Raw genomic sequence first — 16061 nt, 5'->3', positions numbered from 1 at the left:
GGTTCAATCTGTGTCACCACAAATGGTTTCCTGAGTCTCACCAGGAGTGATACCTGAACATAGAGTCAGGAATAAGGCCTGAGAATAACCAGGTGTGTCCCCCAAAACAAAACTAAATAAAACAGCAAAAGAATTGTTCTAGGTGGGACAACCTTATAGCCGCTAAAGACAGGGGAGGAGTCAACTAAAGATTGAGAAGTTGCAGCCAAAAAGGTAGGAGGAACTGGGGATGTGGGAGATGTCATAAAAGCAGGTCAAGTGTTGCAAAAGGGAGTTTTCAGCTGTGTTGCTGGTCCAATGTTGGTAGGCCAAGGAACTGAGACATGATCATTGAACTTTGTAATATGGGGGTCAGGGATAGTTTTTAATGAACCAATTGAAGACATCAGTAGCAGATGCCCCCTATTGTGCTAGGCAATAGCCTTTTCAACTACAGAGGAAGTCCCCAAGTAGGCTCTCCAGGAGACAGCGCTGGGCCACCGAAGGCAGGGAAGCTGTTTGCCAACTGGAATGGATATATTTTAATAGTTTTGGCAACAGTACAGCCCTGTTGTGCATATCAACAGAATGATCTCATATTATATGTAAATCATCTTGCCTGCATTTAGATTTCTCTACCATATTTCAGTGCAAGTGATTGAATGTCATTTCAAATGAACTGAGGCAAGAAAAGAAGATTCATTCCCTCAATACCAGAAGGCCCAGAAAGGCCTTGTTACAGTCTGTAGCGGTCTTGATTCAATAAATCTGCACTGTGAGTACCTCTCCCTCTCAAAATGAGAATCCCTCTGGACCCCCATTCTCAGTCGACCTTGTCAGGGTTTCCTGGTGAAGCACTTAGGAACTCCACAGCATAAGGATTTGTGAAATTTTAGCAAGAATTTTAGCAAAAATTGATTTCTGCAAACTTATTTTTTCTATTTTAAAAATTCTCTTCCACCCCCTTCTCTTAGTCACTGGAGTAGTTATTGTTGCTGTGACCAGGGGTTGTCCAGACCTGGGTGTGACGCTTGCAGTCTTATCCGTGGTGCTTGGGAGTTAAACAGATATTCGCTACTTATTTACGATGCTCTCTGAGGCTTGCACTTCTTTAGTTGTGGTGCTTACACACACGCTTGTTAGGAGGCTAATGCTTAGTTGAGGCAACACAAGTTATGGCTGGGGTGCACTCCAGGGGCCACTGTGGTCCTCCTGTTCATGCTCATCAGCGATTGTACACCCTGACCTTGGCCCTTGCACATCGTTTTTCTCTGCCATGTTTGGCAGTCTCACTCCATCTGGTGGCACTGACACACACCTGACTGCAGTGTGGTGAGAAATTGCTTGTAACACAGGGGATGGCAGACAGCAGGACAGCCAGGCTCAAACAGCAGAGCTGTCCGCATTGCACAGAGTGCCTGAGGGATGCTGGGCATTTGAACACGGGCCCGTAGGCTTGCAAGGCCGGTGCTCTAAGAAGCCACTGTGCTATTCTTCCAGAACCCCACGACCAAGTCTCATTTGTCCAAATTCATTTAGTGCCCACTCCCCGACCCACCAGTTGCTTATATTGGCCTGAGCAGGGTGTGGTGCTCACCCACCTACTGGGCTCCTTTGGAAGCACTACATCCTGCTCCCGGGAAATGTGTATGGAAGCTTATGGAAGGAAGGCTTCGACAAAATGAGAAAGCAATGAAGAAAACTCCAGACCCCAGGTTCAGAGACCACCAAAAAGCCAAGGGGGGTTCTAACACTGTGCAGCAACAGCCAGCCAGTGCTATGAGATCAACTGGCTTGAGTTCATTATAGGTGCTCTCTAAGCTGGAAATCCTTTGCTCACTTTTAGAACCACCCTGTATATATTTTGAGCATGCTTATGGAAGAGTCAGTAAAGAACATGAGACAGTCTCTGCTCTCAGCTCCACTGTGTCTCTCCTTTCAGCTCTTTAGTAGATCAGACATAAATATGTTTTCAGAAATTTCAGGGTGGGAAGGTGGAGACAATCCCAAACTTTGGAAGACTTGGCTGCCATTGCCACAGGCCTGGAATGAACCTGACCATGCCCCATTAGATGATCAAGGAAAATGCCCAGGGGTAAAATGAGTTTTGAAAAAGCCTAATTGCTTGTTGGATACTCTAGTGAACACAACTTCTTATTTCTGAACCATGTGTGAAGTTCATTCTGTAGCACATCAACTGCACTCACATGGTTGGCTGATGCTATTGTTTTCATGTATTGCGACTCTCAGTTTTTATTGATAAATTTGGCTTCTCTGGAGAGAAATCTGAATTATTAGGTTCCGTAGTTTTACCTGGAATTGTAGTAGCAAAGGCTGCCTCCATGGCTGTACTCTAAGAAGATGTTAAGGGCTTGGATTTCAAATGTCAAATACTCACAGAGACCAGAAGAACCCGAGACCCATAATCTATATACTTCCATGATATAAGCCGGACCATCCTGAAAGTGGTATTGCAGCATAATCAGGCTGATTATGATCCTGAATCACAATTCAGGATCAAGACTCTGAATGCATACAGGAGCTTACAATAGCAACCAGCTCTATCCCTTGGACTGATAGACAGTCTGACTACCAGAAATCTCCTTGATTTGCATACATGTAGATTCTGCTGAGGTGGGAGGAAGACAGGTCAGAAGAAGAGAAAGAATAGATGAAGTCAGGGCTGGAGCAATGGCACAGTGAGTAGGGCGTGCCTTGCACACTGCCGACCTGGGTTCAATTCCCAGCATCCCATATGGTCCCCCCAGCACCACCAGGAGTAATTCCTGAGCATGAGCCAGGAGTAACCCCTGTGTATTGCGGGGTGTGACCCAAAATGCAAAAAAAAAAAAAATAGATGAAGTCAGTGGGAAATGGCAACTCTGAGCAAGTACATTTGAATCAACACTATCCTTTCACTTACCATTTATCTGAGCCCTTCCAAAAAGTTTTTGAAACAACTTCAAAATTAAATACAGAGTTCAACAGTCTTTTAAAAATTATCCCCAAATTCCATTACTTTGGGAGAAAAAAAGTACACGTGATTAGGTACCTGGAGTGAATTCATTACTTTAATTGTGCTGAAAAAACAATAACAGTCGTTTTGGGTTACATCATTTTCCAGTGACAGATAACAAGAAACAGAGTTTTGTAAAGCTCTGTGTATGTGTGTGTGTGTTCGTGCGCGTGCGTGTTTTTTCCTTCTGGAAACTACTTACTCTTGGCACTGAATCTTGTATTTTTCCTTGTTGAAAGGATGGCGGGGACCAAAGCGGGCAATTCCCTTTTTTTTTTTTTTAGAAAATATGAAAAACAGTGCTACAGGATATCATTTTCTATATTGATTCTTTGGGGAAATGGGGCTCTAACATCGGGACCTCTTTCCACATGTTTCTTTGGGACAATAGCATGATCTGGCTCCTTTGTACTGTTTCCCAGTGATCTCACTTCATAGTGATCCCTGGGTTGAGAGCACAGACAAGAAAGCTGAGCTGCCTTTTCTGCTCTTGGATGAGCTGTGGGTAACCTCCTAGACCAACCAATTGGTCTCCCGCACCAACCAATTGCGATGCCACTGAGGTGTCAGTGTCTCTAGACTAGAAGGTGCTCTTGGGTATGAGGCAGTCTGCTACTAAGGGCTTGGTTTTGTTGGGGGATGTTTGTGATTTCTGAATTCTTCTGTTGTACACGGGCCATTTCAATTTGTTAAGAGTGAGACTCACTTCTGGAACAAAGTTCTCTAGCTGATCATTGTTATTAGTTTCCTTGATGGATTATCTTTGAAATGTCATGAAAGGCAATGTCCTTAGAAAACTCACCATGAGGAACTATGAATTCCCCTAAAGAGATGATCTTCTATGATAATCACATATACCCCCAGAGGCACCCCTGCTACTGTCATGGACGCTATAATTTCTCCTCCCCACTCCAGCTCTCTTTCTATCCTGCTGATCAAGGAGCAACATTGTTGGTTAACTGGGAAGCAAGAATCTGTCATGTATTGATCTTGAATGAAGAAAACTGCAGTTCCATCACTGATTATACAATTGTGTTCCTGGAGCCTCTTGGTAAAGTAGTGTCTTGGGAAAGCAATTTTATGAAAACCATGCACTCAGACTGCAGGATTGGGAGCAGAAATGCTGGAATTAGCGTGAGATGAGCAACCTGGTGAATAAATAGCTGATGCCTCAGCATTTAGGAGATTTTTGCAAGGTTGATTCCATGAGCCACAAGCAGCAGAGATCAGTAACTGCATCAAGTTCTGCTTGGTTATGCTTTAACCTTGGCTTCAGACCTCCTAGGTTATTCTACTTCTCTTACTTCATGAGATTCATGCCTACTCTTAGCTTTACTCTTTGCTGGCACCTCAGAACCCATTTCTAGGCAGAAGCCTAACTTTAGTTTCACTCACTGAACCAAGTCTAGTCCTTAGGTCCTCCCAGTTCTACCCAGTCACATTGTGTCTAGCAGTTAGATGATAGGGATATGAAACACAGAACCACAAAAGGAATAACTCTAGTGTCAAAGTCTGTCTCCCACTATGATTGTAAATTATGTCCAGCCATCTCCAGAAAATCTGGATATATGGATGGAGAAACCTTGCATTGTCTTTTCATTATTTTGGCTCCTTTCTTAGGAATCTTCAAGGAAAAGCTCAGGAATAAGTTCTTATAGATTAGTGAACTGAGGAAAGTACTCTTGTTCCTAAACTGCCTCAATTCTTAGAGATGGTTGTAGAACTTCAAGCGTAAACTAGAACTTGGCAGATGTACAAGAATCAATCATCACTTACTCTGGGCTGTAGGTTGTTTTCAACATTGTTTTTAATTCAAAAATCGCTATAAGTTGTCAGAAATTTTCAAAGTAATACAAAGAGGCCCCATGCATCCTTCACTTAATACCCATATGGATTATATCTCATAGGCATTGAATAATTTTAGATCTATAAAATTGGCATGGATAACAGGCTATGTACACAAAGCTTTGTCATTTTTATCACTCATAGATTCATATCACCATCACCACTACTAATATAATTTTTTAAAATGTCACAGACATCTCATGTGCTACCACTTTATGGTCAGACCCTCCCACTCTGCCTCATCCTTAACCCTTCTCAAATGATCTCTTTTTCATCTCTATCATTTTGCCAGAGAATGTCCTATAAATAGAATTAAAGAATAGTTGACCTATAGGAGAGAGTCTGTTTTATTTTCTTCTCTCTCTCTCTCTAGCTTGGAATATGTTATTTGCTTAGAATATGTCAAAATCTTTTTTATTAAGATTTCCAAATTGTTGCACATTTTCCTTGTCATTGGATGTATCAGCATTCATTTAACTACTTGCCTATCCAGGAATATTTGGTTGTTTCTAGTATAGGATCATTGCCAACAGAAAAATGTTTGTATTTAATGTAATTATTAAAATATTAAGTTATATTTTAGTTTGTTATTTTATTTTTTGTTGGGCTGGAGTGATAGCACAGTGGTAGGGCATTTGTGGGGATGGGATTGGGGGGAGGGAGGGTTATTGGGATCATTGATAGTGGAGAATGGGCACTGGTGGAGGGATGGGTTCTCGAGCATTGTATAACTGAAACACAAGCACGAAAATGTAATTGCACCCTCACGGTGATTCACTAATAAAAAATAATAATATAATAATAATAAAAAAACAAAAACAATATTTTATTGCGATACCTTTGGTTTACAGAACTACTAATAGTGATGTGGTGTTGAAAATTAGTATTTTGCATTTTAGTCTTTGACAGTCTATAATACAGATCATTTTCATGAATATTTATATATAACTAGAATATAAAAGTAAATACAGGTGCCTAAAAGATAACTCAATAAAATGGAGTTCATGGTCTACATGCACAAGGCCTATTTCTAGCACCTCATGACCACCCCTTATTCTCCTTCTCTGCCCAGTCCAAAACCTCTACTTGTTGCCCAGGTGGCCTCAGCACTCTCAGCAGAAATAATACCACACATTGTCCAGAACCTCTAGGCCTTGAGCAACTCTGCAGAACCCTTATTTTCCCCTTCCAAAGTATTTCCCAAAGTCATTTTCACACAATAAAATGATTTAAAGCAAAAAGGAGTTCAAGATAATTTAAGATGAAAATTAGTGGCTTGACAAACCATTGGAGAGCCTGTCTTCCAGAATGTTCCCTGTACTTTCTTCTCCCAGCTGATGGATTTTCTTCTTCAGAATTATTTATTCTTGTTGGCCAATTTCGTCTTTATGTTTATGCTGTAAAATATCCTAGGGAGCTGCTGGATGCATCCTGGGAACAGAGACAAGAGACTAAGGCAGTTACTCTAGGACTTTAAGGCAAAACCCAGCAAGAGTAGAATCCCAAAGAGGTGATTAGGTTATGTTCCTGGTTTTCTGACAGGGTGATAACTGGGTTGGTATAAAACAGGTTTTCATTCTGTTAAAGGAAAGACAACTCCCATAAACTTTCTACCAGGTGTTTCAGACATAATTCAATCAATGCGATCTTTGGAAAGGTGATTGTGAGTATTTTAGAGTACGAAGGACCATCAGTTTCTAATCTATCTTTGTCAGAAAAATGAAACCAAGTAGATGGATCCTTGGTCTTTGCTACCTCTCTCCAGTTTCTGTTGCCTTCTACTGCCAGAGTTTTCTAGTTAATAAATTGTCTGACATTAGTATACTTTGTGGCAAATCAAAGCCCGTTGCCCATTCCTTTCTCAATATTGGTGAAGTTAAAGGCTATTTTGATGCTATCCTAGTACATGACTATCAGAATAAAGCCATCAGGGCAGAGTGATAATGCAGCGGGAAGGGAGCTTCCCTTGCATGCTCTTGATCTGGTTTTTATCCCAGGGACCACATATGATCGCCCAAGTCCTGTCAGGAGCCATACCTGAGCATCATGGAGTGTGGTCTGAAACCCCGCCCCCCCCCAAAAAAAAACCCACCAAAAACCCATCAGAGAGAAGTCACCTAGATCAAAGAGAGCAAATACATGTTATCTAGTATGCCAGCCACTCAGTGGGCCACAAATCCAGGAAAGAGTTGGTGAAAGATTTCAGAGATCAAGCATAGTAAGAGTGGGTGCTATGATGAAGATTAGGAGGGAGATGAGGGGCTAACTCACAGCTGTTTTTATAACTTGTTCTTTGTTGGACCTCTAGGAAGGAAGCATAAGTCCTAAAGTATTGTCTCAAGGGGAAATGAAAGGAAATGGGCAGGCAACTAGCTACCACCCTCTCTTTGGATCATGTGCCCCCACTCAGAGGCTGTTCCTTTTGGGTCAGAGATGAGTAGCTTCAATACAGGATGACTTACCTTAGGGATACGCTCAAGACTCAACATACTAGGGCTGGCTTCTAAGCCTAAGGCATGCCATCTCATCCTGTGTCTAAGCATGACCGCTCCATTCATCTGTGGAACGGCTTTTAACACATCATTTTTGACTAAAAGTGAAGAAAAACATGGAAAGGATGATAGCCAATGCTGGCAAGGAGGTAGTGAAAGGGGCTTGCTAATGTATAACTAGTTGGATTTTTTTTTTAACATGCGTGTAAACATTTTAAGCTACTTGATAGCTTGTATAAAACATTATTTTTTAAAGCACAGGTGTAAACACAATATTTCTGATCATAAAATGTTTTAAAAAAATCCTAATCATGCATCTTAATAGTTTTCATCAGAAAACTACTTCCACTCATGAAAAATGATAAACAACTGTGAAGTGTCCTGAAATAACTTATAGTAATGTGTATCCAGGTTTAACTACCTTACTGCTGGTTTAAATTATATTTGTCAAGATTATGTATGCAATAATATGTGCTTCAAAGTCAAATAAGATAAGGTGAATGTTATAATTTCAATCACATGACTATATTCACAGAAATATAATTATTAAGGAATGTACAACACTGTATAATGGGGGCACTAAGTTATATTTCAGGTCACCCTGTGGTTTTGCTACTTTATACTAAAAAATAACAAGGAAAATTGAAAGGGAAAATTAAAATTTATGATTTCGGAGGTTTTAGAAGTTATTATAGCTAAGAATTACAAAAGAAAAGAGCAAAGAAATATTTTCTTGGCTTTGTGATATAAAATAAACAAACTAGTCCCACTGAACTATTGCAAGAACCCCAGTACTTCTTATTAGTCACTGTAAAAATACAGGAAAATCTTCACTGAAAATAAAAGATATCCCTCAAAAGTAAAATAAGGAATCTTGATTGTTTTATTTAAGGTAGAATAAACATGTGAATGATGATGGTATAGAGGCCAGAGAAAATTCTCAGTTCTAGTGAGGATACTGTTATTTCTATCAAAAACTTAACAGAACAGTTCTCTGTGTAGTGTTTTAACTTTGACAAGCAAGTACAGGCTCTTGCTTTTAGAGAGAACTAGTTTATACTGAGCACTTCCTCTCTGTATTAGCTGCTCTAACTTCATCTCAACCTGGGAACTGGGTTTGGTATTTTCCCTGCTTTACAAAGGAATAAAAAAGAGCTAAGTTGCTAGGGCGATGATAGAAAAAAAAAGCAGAGCTGCACTGGACATGGATCTGTTCAACTCCATAATTTTTAATTGATTTGTTCTTCAGCAACACCCAGCAGTGCTGGCTCTGCACTCATGGATCACTCCTGGCAGGATTTGGAGACCATATGGCATGCCAGGGATCAAACCATGGTTGGCCACAAGCAAGGCAAACATCCTACCTGCTGTACTATCACTCTGCACCCCCAACTCCATAAATTTTTTACTTTTATTTGTGTATATGAATAGTGAACAGCTCTCTACCCTGATTTTCTAACTTCCTCACACAATGATATTCCACCCTGTCCTCTTTTAACAGGTCTTTCCTAAAAACAAAACAAGCTTAACTATCTCCCATGGGAAACATTCCCTGCACCTCATAAGAGGTATGTCTTTATTGACTGTACCAACCCACACCTGTTCCCCCTCCCAAGATGGGAGAGTGATTTAATTTATTCATGGCCAGTCAAGAGGTTTGCTATTTATCTAGAAAGTTCCTAGGGCAAATTATGCAAGCTCAGATAAGAGAAAAGTTCAGTAGTTATCTTTGGCTATCTATAGGGGATTGGTCTCAAGGCTCCTTATGGATACCAAAATTTATGACTATACAAATTCCTTATATAAGATACATAGTATTTTCATATAACCTAAGCAAATCCTTCTGTATTTTTAAAATCACACATGTATTTCTTATAATACCTAACACAATATAAATTATTATAATACTATAATATTTCAGAAAAATGACTACAAGGCAGACACCACAATCATAGGCCTAATGACATAGATGTTTACCACCCAGTTTGGTGGTATCCATGGATGTAGAACCTTCATAGTGAGGACTAAATGTACTTATTTGAGCCCAAAACATTACCTTCAGATACTTAATGATAATATCTGCCCTTATCTCTGGCACCCAGTGCCAAGACCAAAAGTCCAACTGTCTTCCTACCAATCCATACTCTCAGGTTCCCAATCTTTAAAGCCCTGACCCATAGACGGTCCAGAGAATAAGTTTCTCTTCTGGGAGATGGTTATTTTCAAATGTGAGATAAAGACATTAAAAGTGTGCTGTAGTATTTGATGCCTGTTCATGAACTGTAGGAAGAAGAGATTTGGGTCAGAAGTGAGATTGTGCCTATCGTTGTGGATATGTAAAGAAGAGAAGAAGAGAGTTCTTGAGTGACAAGGCACTGAAAGCCTATTAGTCAATAAAATCATAAGCTGAGAAGATAAGGGAAAGGTATTTTATAGACCTGGCTGGAAGAGCTATTGAAATATTGGGGAATACTAAAAAAGGATTTCTTTTATTAAAATTAAAATTAAAATTTTCTGTGTACTTAACTCATCTGCCCTCCCACATCCTCTTCCCTTCCTGCTATAGAATCAGGGCCCCAGGTCACCTCCAGTCTTCTTGGGATTCCTTGGCCAGGGAGTTGGGTGAGATCAAATTAGAGAAGATGGGCTTTTTTGGTGCTGGCCCGGCCATGTTCTTGATTTTGTTTATCTTTTCTCGGGCCAGTTGGCATTTTCTGAGGCAAGGTCCACATAGATCTTTTTCTTCCACCAGATATAACTTATCCAATCTCTTGATGTTATCTATAAACTCCTCTGCTTCATCAGTCTTGGGAAAAGGGTTTCTCTTTATGTTGAGCTTTTTAAGCTTGGGGAGTTTGGAGACGCTCTGTGGGATGGCACTTAGCAGGTTGTCATGAAGTCCCACCTCGTGGAGCTCCTTCAGAGCACCCAGTGTGGTGGGCACGCTGTCTAGATGATTCAAGCCCAGATTCACTGTACGGATATTCTTGAGTTGATTGAGCTCCACAGGAAGTCCATTGGTAGTCAGTCTGTTATTGCTGACATTCAGGTAGAGCAGAGTTGTCATCTGGCCAATGCTATCCGGAAGCTTGTCGATGTAGTTGCTGTGCAGGTCTAGCCATCGTAGGTTCTGGAACTTGGAGATCTGATCAGGGATCTTCCTAATCAAGTTCCGGCTAAGATCGAGCTCGTCCACATCAGTTAATCTCAGAATACACTTGGGGAAGGTGGTTATTCCCATTTTGCTCAGGTCAAGGCGTTTTTTCCCATCAAATGTGATTTTGATACAATTCTTTGCCACACTGAGCGTGATCTTCTTGCCCTTGGGGGGCTTTCCTGTACTCTTGACCATGGTGTTTCAGTAGGAGAGTGTGTCTCTGATGAATGTTGCGTGGACAGGTTGGTAATTGGAGGAAAATAGAAAATGAGACTGCTAGAAGAGAGACTATGAGAAGAAAAACATCTAGTTAGAAAAATGACATGAAAATAGTGGACTTCCCCCCAAACTATAATCCTTCTCCCTCTAGTGGTTTTAAAATGACAAAATAATGATTAAAAGGAAAAAATCTCATTAAGTAGAGAAACACACTATGTTTGTCAATTGGAAGTGTTTATCTAATTCAAATGTCAATTGTTTCCAATGTGGGCTAATGATCAGTACAAAATTTCTATTAATCCTAAAAAGTTATTTGTATGTATATAAGGGAAAACCACTAGGGATCTAAAACAATTTTACAAAACAAAGCAAACTTTGAGGAGTCATGGTTTTCAATTTTAAATTTTATCATGTAATTGTAACATGTGGAATTTGTGAAATGACATACCATCAACAGAATAGAACATAGAATCCATAAGTATATCTCTGCAAATATGGTTAAAGATGTTGATTGATATTTTAAAGTCCAAAGGAAATTCAGTAAAGAACCAAACTTTGACAGATGATGTTGGGACTCTCTCTCTCTCTCTATTTTATAAATGAACTTTGGGTTCAGAAAGATAACACAAAGATTAAGACACTTGTCCTGTGTGTGATCAAGAAGGTTTGCTTGATCCCCACCACCGTGTGTGATCTACCAATCACCCAACATCAGGAGTGATTCCTGAACATAAGTCCAGAAGTAAACTTTGAAAACCATGAGGTATGGCTCCAGCCTCCAAACTGAACCTAAAACTAATAAAATTAGCTCAAATTAACTCAAACTAAATCATAGATATAAAATGCAAAGCGATAGCATTTTGAAGGAAAATATAGGACAATATTTTTCTGATTTTGAGTTAGGAAGTACAATTCATCACATAAATATTGATAAACTTCAACAAAATTAAAAAGTTTTACTTGGTGAAAAGCAATGAAGTATAAAAAGTTGTAGGGGATGGAGAGATAGTACAGTGGGTCGGATGCTTGCCTTGAGTTCTGCCAGGAATGATCCCTGAGCTCAGCGTGAGGAGTAAGCAAGCCCTAAACATTTCAGAGTGAGTCGCCCCTGCCCTCCTCCCAAAAGACAAGCTGTAGACTGAAAGAAAATATTCACAAATCACATACAAGATAAGCTATGGTATCTAGAACTATAATAAACTCAAAGTGAATGGCAATAAAACAGCAAAGCAAAAATTGAAACGTCTCGAATCTTAATGAAACATTTTACCACAGAAGTTATATGGATGATAAATAAGTGCACAAAATTGTTTAGCATCCTTAGTCAATAGGCAGAATGGAATTTAAAATCATAATCGGATGCTATCGTTTATTAGAATGTCAAAAATAAAAGGCAGATGCTGGGGACTTGAAGGAAAGAATTTACAGTCAGAGAAGCTTCTGTTTGAGGATTTGGGAAGTGGAGGAGGGCGAGAAGAGTGCTGAGACCTTAGTGGGTGCCTCTCCTCATTTTTTATTCGTTCCCTTTTCACCTTTCTGCTGTCCCCGAGAAGGTTAAGTTTAGCTGGCAGTTTGGGAAAGGTGTCAATGCTGTGTGCTTATTCAGGCTTGGTGGTTGATTCCCGCAAGAGCGGGCAGTGATATTAAGTCTTGACTTTTGAATAAAGCTCATGGTTTGAGGGTTGGTGGAGAGGAATCCAGGAGCCTGAGCGAGTACAGAGAGTATGGTATTTGCCTTGCACCTCCAAGAGTGGCCCCCCAAAATAAAATAAAAATAATAATCTTTCAGTTATGCACTTCACTCATTTGTTCCTAAATTTAATCCCATTTGTTGTTCCTAAAGCATTTCGTGGAAGAAAGTTCTTGAAAGGATAAAAATTGTGATTGGGGACAAAAAAAAAAAAAGAGAGAGAGAATGAGTAGTGGTAATGGGTGTGCCCAGGCAACACGGCTGTACTTAAGGGCTGAATTGTGCTTTTGTAAGTAGTTAAAAGGATCCTTTTTGTTACATGTATTTTACCACAATAAAAATTGGAAATTGAAGATAAATAAATAAATAAAAGGCAAAATTAAACATGAAAACAGAGAACAAAATGTAGTGGTAATGTGGAACACCTAGATCTTTCACATGTTGCTGATAAGACTTAAACTGACTGCTCCTTCCTTCCTTCCTTCCTTCCTTCCTTCCTTCCTTCCTTCCTTTCTTTCTTTCTTTCTTTCTTTCTTTCTTTCTTTCTTTCTTTCTTTCTTTCTTTCTTTCTTTCTTTCTTTCTTTCTTTCTTTCTTTCTTTCTTTCTTTCCTCTCTCTCTTTCTCTCTCCCCCCTCCCTCCATAATTCTTTCTTATCTTCTCACACCTTTAAGATACAGCCATGTGTTCAGGACTGTTCCCCTATATGGAGCAGGAGATTGCTGTGTATCCTGTTCAATTCTTCTGTTAGGATGAAGCATAGCAAGCAGGCAAAGGGCAGAAGACAAAGAATTTCAATTTCAAACTAACCACATTTATATCACATGACCCAGCATTTCCCCAACAAGAACTTTACTCTAAAATTATCCCAAAACTTACTCTCACATAAAAACTTTGTCACGTATGTTTATAGTTTCTCTATCCATCATTGAAATTGCAAACCGTTTTAAAACAGTAAAAATGTCTCTTCATCAGTGGATAAAGAAGTGTTAGCATACTGTTAATCTAAGGGGGATGAATCCATTGGTATGAAATAACTTGAATTAATCATAAAAGCATTTAGCTGAATAAAAGAAGTTAGATTCAAAAGTCTAAATAATGAATGATTCCACTGAGATGATATTCTGGAAGAGCTGAAGCTGTAGATATAGCAAACAAATGGGTGGGTGTCAGGGATTAGGAGTGGGAAACTGACTACAAAGGGAAATTTGAGTTATCTGAAATGCTGACTGACCTCTCTCCTGACCATGCTGGAGGTTGTGTATGGGTTTGTGACACGGTGGATGGGAAGGGGTGCTTCCAGCAGACTGGAGATCTGGCCAACTGGGCCCAACCGAGACTGCTCCCCACACGCCCACCACCACGACAAGAAACCCTTGAACTCGTATGAATGATGGGGAGGAAGCAGCATGGAGCTCTCTACAGAGCCGTCTATTAAGGCGCCTCTTCCCACAGGCCTTTTGGCTCTGAGCCTGCTCATTAATCACCTGTAAGGCGAAGTAGGGGCTGGCTGGAATAGTGCACTTCACTTCCTCCCCAGTGAGTCTAGATCCTGAGATGGGCCCAGGCCAGACTAAAGCTGATCAGCCCCACCTGCTTCAAACTTCTCCTCAGAGCCACCATACTTGATCAGGACCCTTGGTCTTGATTACAGAGGTCAGGCATGATGTTGTTAAGGGTCCATCCTGACACCCTCTCCATTCTCCTCAGCAACTTGATGGCACTAGAAACAGATTAATGCCAGATTCCTCAGAGATCACATTTCTTATTCAACTTTGCGTGGCCAGCATGCTATGCAGGCCTTCCTGGTGAGTAGGAGATTAAGAGTTGACAAAGGAAGTATTAAATAGATGGTCTGGTGGTATGACAAAAAAACAGGTTAGACGACATCTTATCACTGATTTCTATAATTCTCAGTTGTCTGAGTTGGACCAATGCAAACAGGGAAGCTAGAAAGCATAGAAAGACATGTAGATAGGTTAATTGATTAATAGGTGATAGGTAAATAAACTGATGGGTGGTTAATCACATAACATATTTCATTCTTACATGAGCAAATTAGAAGCTGCTAAAAATGCTTTTTTCTTGTACATAGGTTTGTATGCCTTGGAAAAACTGGACCATTTGGTTTTATTTTAATTTCTAATTAATGTTTTTATCTAGTCATTGTGAATCACACAGCATGGTGGGACACCCCATGGATATCTGAATTGAAAGTGTAATGGCAACCAATAATTTAGTGCCATTAAAATACTTGCAAGCATTTTTAGTGGTAAGAATGTTTTTATCAATATAACAATAGGATTTATTTGGGGCTTTACATTCATGTATCTTGATATTTTTAAGTAAAAATGGCTGTATATCTGACATCAGAGAATGTCTTGCTAATGTAATCTCAGAGTAGTTACTTCACTCTTTAGAATGGATACATCGAGACAGGATAGATGTTTGGTAGAATAGAGATCCCTAAAGTGTCCACCTCTGCATGTCAATATTTGAGATTAACTCCAAGCTTCATGCCATCTGGAGAAGAAATATTTCCTGCTTGCAGGCTCTTTCTTATGCAGAATAATATAAACTTCCCTTCACAAAAGTCACACATCAAAGGTCAATGCATTTGTTTTCTTTCCTGACCCTCATGTCATCATTCACTAGACATATAACGGGTTGGCACCACCCCTTTTATGACTTAAAATATGGTTCCAAGTCATTCCCTGAACTCTCCACTCTTTTCCAGAATGAGCTGTATCTTCATATGAGAAGCCATCTGGATATGTGGGCATTTATTGTGGGCTATCAAGTGTTATGAGAAAAAATTGCTCTCCGTCCAGTGTCCACTCTGTGCCAGGAACTGTGGACTCTGCTGCTTGGCTGATATGAGAAACACTTAGGGTCTCTGCTACGATCATGCACCTGGCAGTGTTATCTATGTTTTAAGGTAGAGACATTGGGATAAGTATAAACTTAAGGTGCTTTCCCTTCCCCCAAACTGTTCCCAGGTGTGTTGTGACAATCTCCACTCCTGTCAGGATGACATATTTCTAAGAAGGGGACAGAATCAAGTCAAAAAGCTCACAGCAATAGCTTCTAATTCTGGGTAGATTTGATAGCAGACACTGAGCAGGAGAGAGACACAGACCACAGGTCTTACAGAGACCAAATGGTTTGGGGTGATTTTCTGACATCAGCTTTGAAAATGTTCCACAGTTGCTCATCACCATCCCATCAGGTGACATGTACATAGGAATTGTGAAGTCATGCTTCTTGCCCCTTCCTTTCCTTTCTCTCTGCTCTCTAGAGCAGATATGCAAAGTGCCAATCTTATTTTTTCATGTGAGTGAAGAGAGGCTCAGAGAAGCAAGAAACTTATTCCAAAGGCTCACACAAACCACACAGAATACAACCAAAGACACACATTGCTGTGCCCAATATTTCCACTAAACAATATTTCTTCTATGTCCTCCCTTGGTTGTCCTTTCTCTGGCAGTAAGCAATACCTCATTCTTGGGGACACATTGCTATTGTCCACTGACTTCAAGGAAAAGGCTTTCTGTAACCCAGGGTGACAGGCCTATAGGGCCCTTCCACAACAGACAATTGAGGCTACTCAATCCCCATGTCACCTAAAAGAAATGCTGTCCTGTAGTGCATCTAGGGACTCTCT

At 40.1% G+C, this 16061-nt stretch overlaps 2 protein-coding genes and 1 non-coding gene across 3 annotated transcripts in view; 1 reads left to right on the top strand and 2 right to left on the bottom strand.

Moving 5' to 3' along the window:
• The window catches only part of WDFY4 (WDFY family member 4), a 248928-nt gene that overhangs the window by 169337 nt on the left and 63530 nt on the right, over window positions 1-16061 (top strand). The gene's annotated exons all lie outside the window — the stretch shown is intronic.
• On the bottom strand, window positions 9914-10684 carry LRRC18 (leucine rich repeat containing 18). Its single transcript, XM_004607396.2, has one exon. The coding sequence runs from the start codon at window positions 10682-10684 to the stop codon at window positions 9914-9916; it is 771 nt and encodes a 256-aa protein (XP_004607453.1).
• On the bottom strand, window positions 13050-13185 carry LOC129399496 (small Cajal body-specific RNA 11). Its single transcript, XR_008627130.1, has one exon. It is a non-coding gene; the product is annotated as a small Cajal body-specific RNA 11 (non-coding RNA).

The sequence above is a fragment of the Sorex araneus genome, chromosome 11, assembly GCF_027595985.1.
Source record: "Sorex araneus isolate mSorAra2 chromosome 11, mSorAra2.pri, whole genome shotgun sequence".
NCBI lineage: Eukaryota > Metazoa > Chordata > Mammalia > Eulipotyphla > Soricidae > Sorex > Sorex araneus.
Note: the sequence above shows the minus strand (reverse complement) of the source record. Positions and strands in the feature narration are given on the sequence as shown.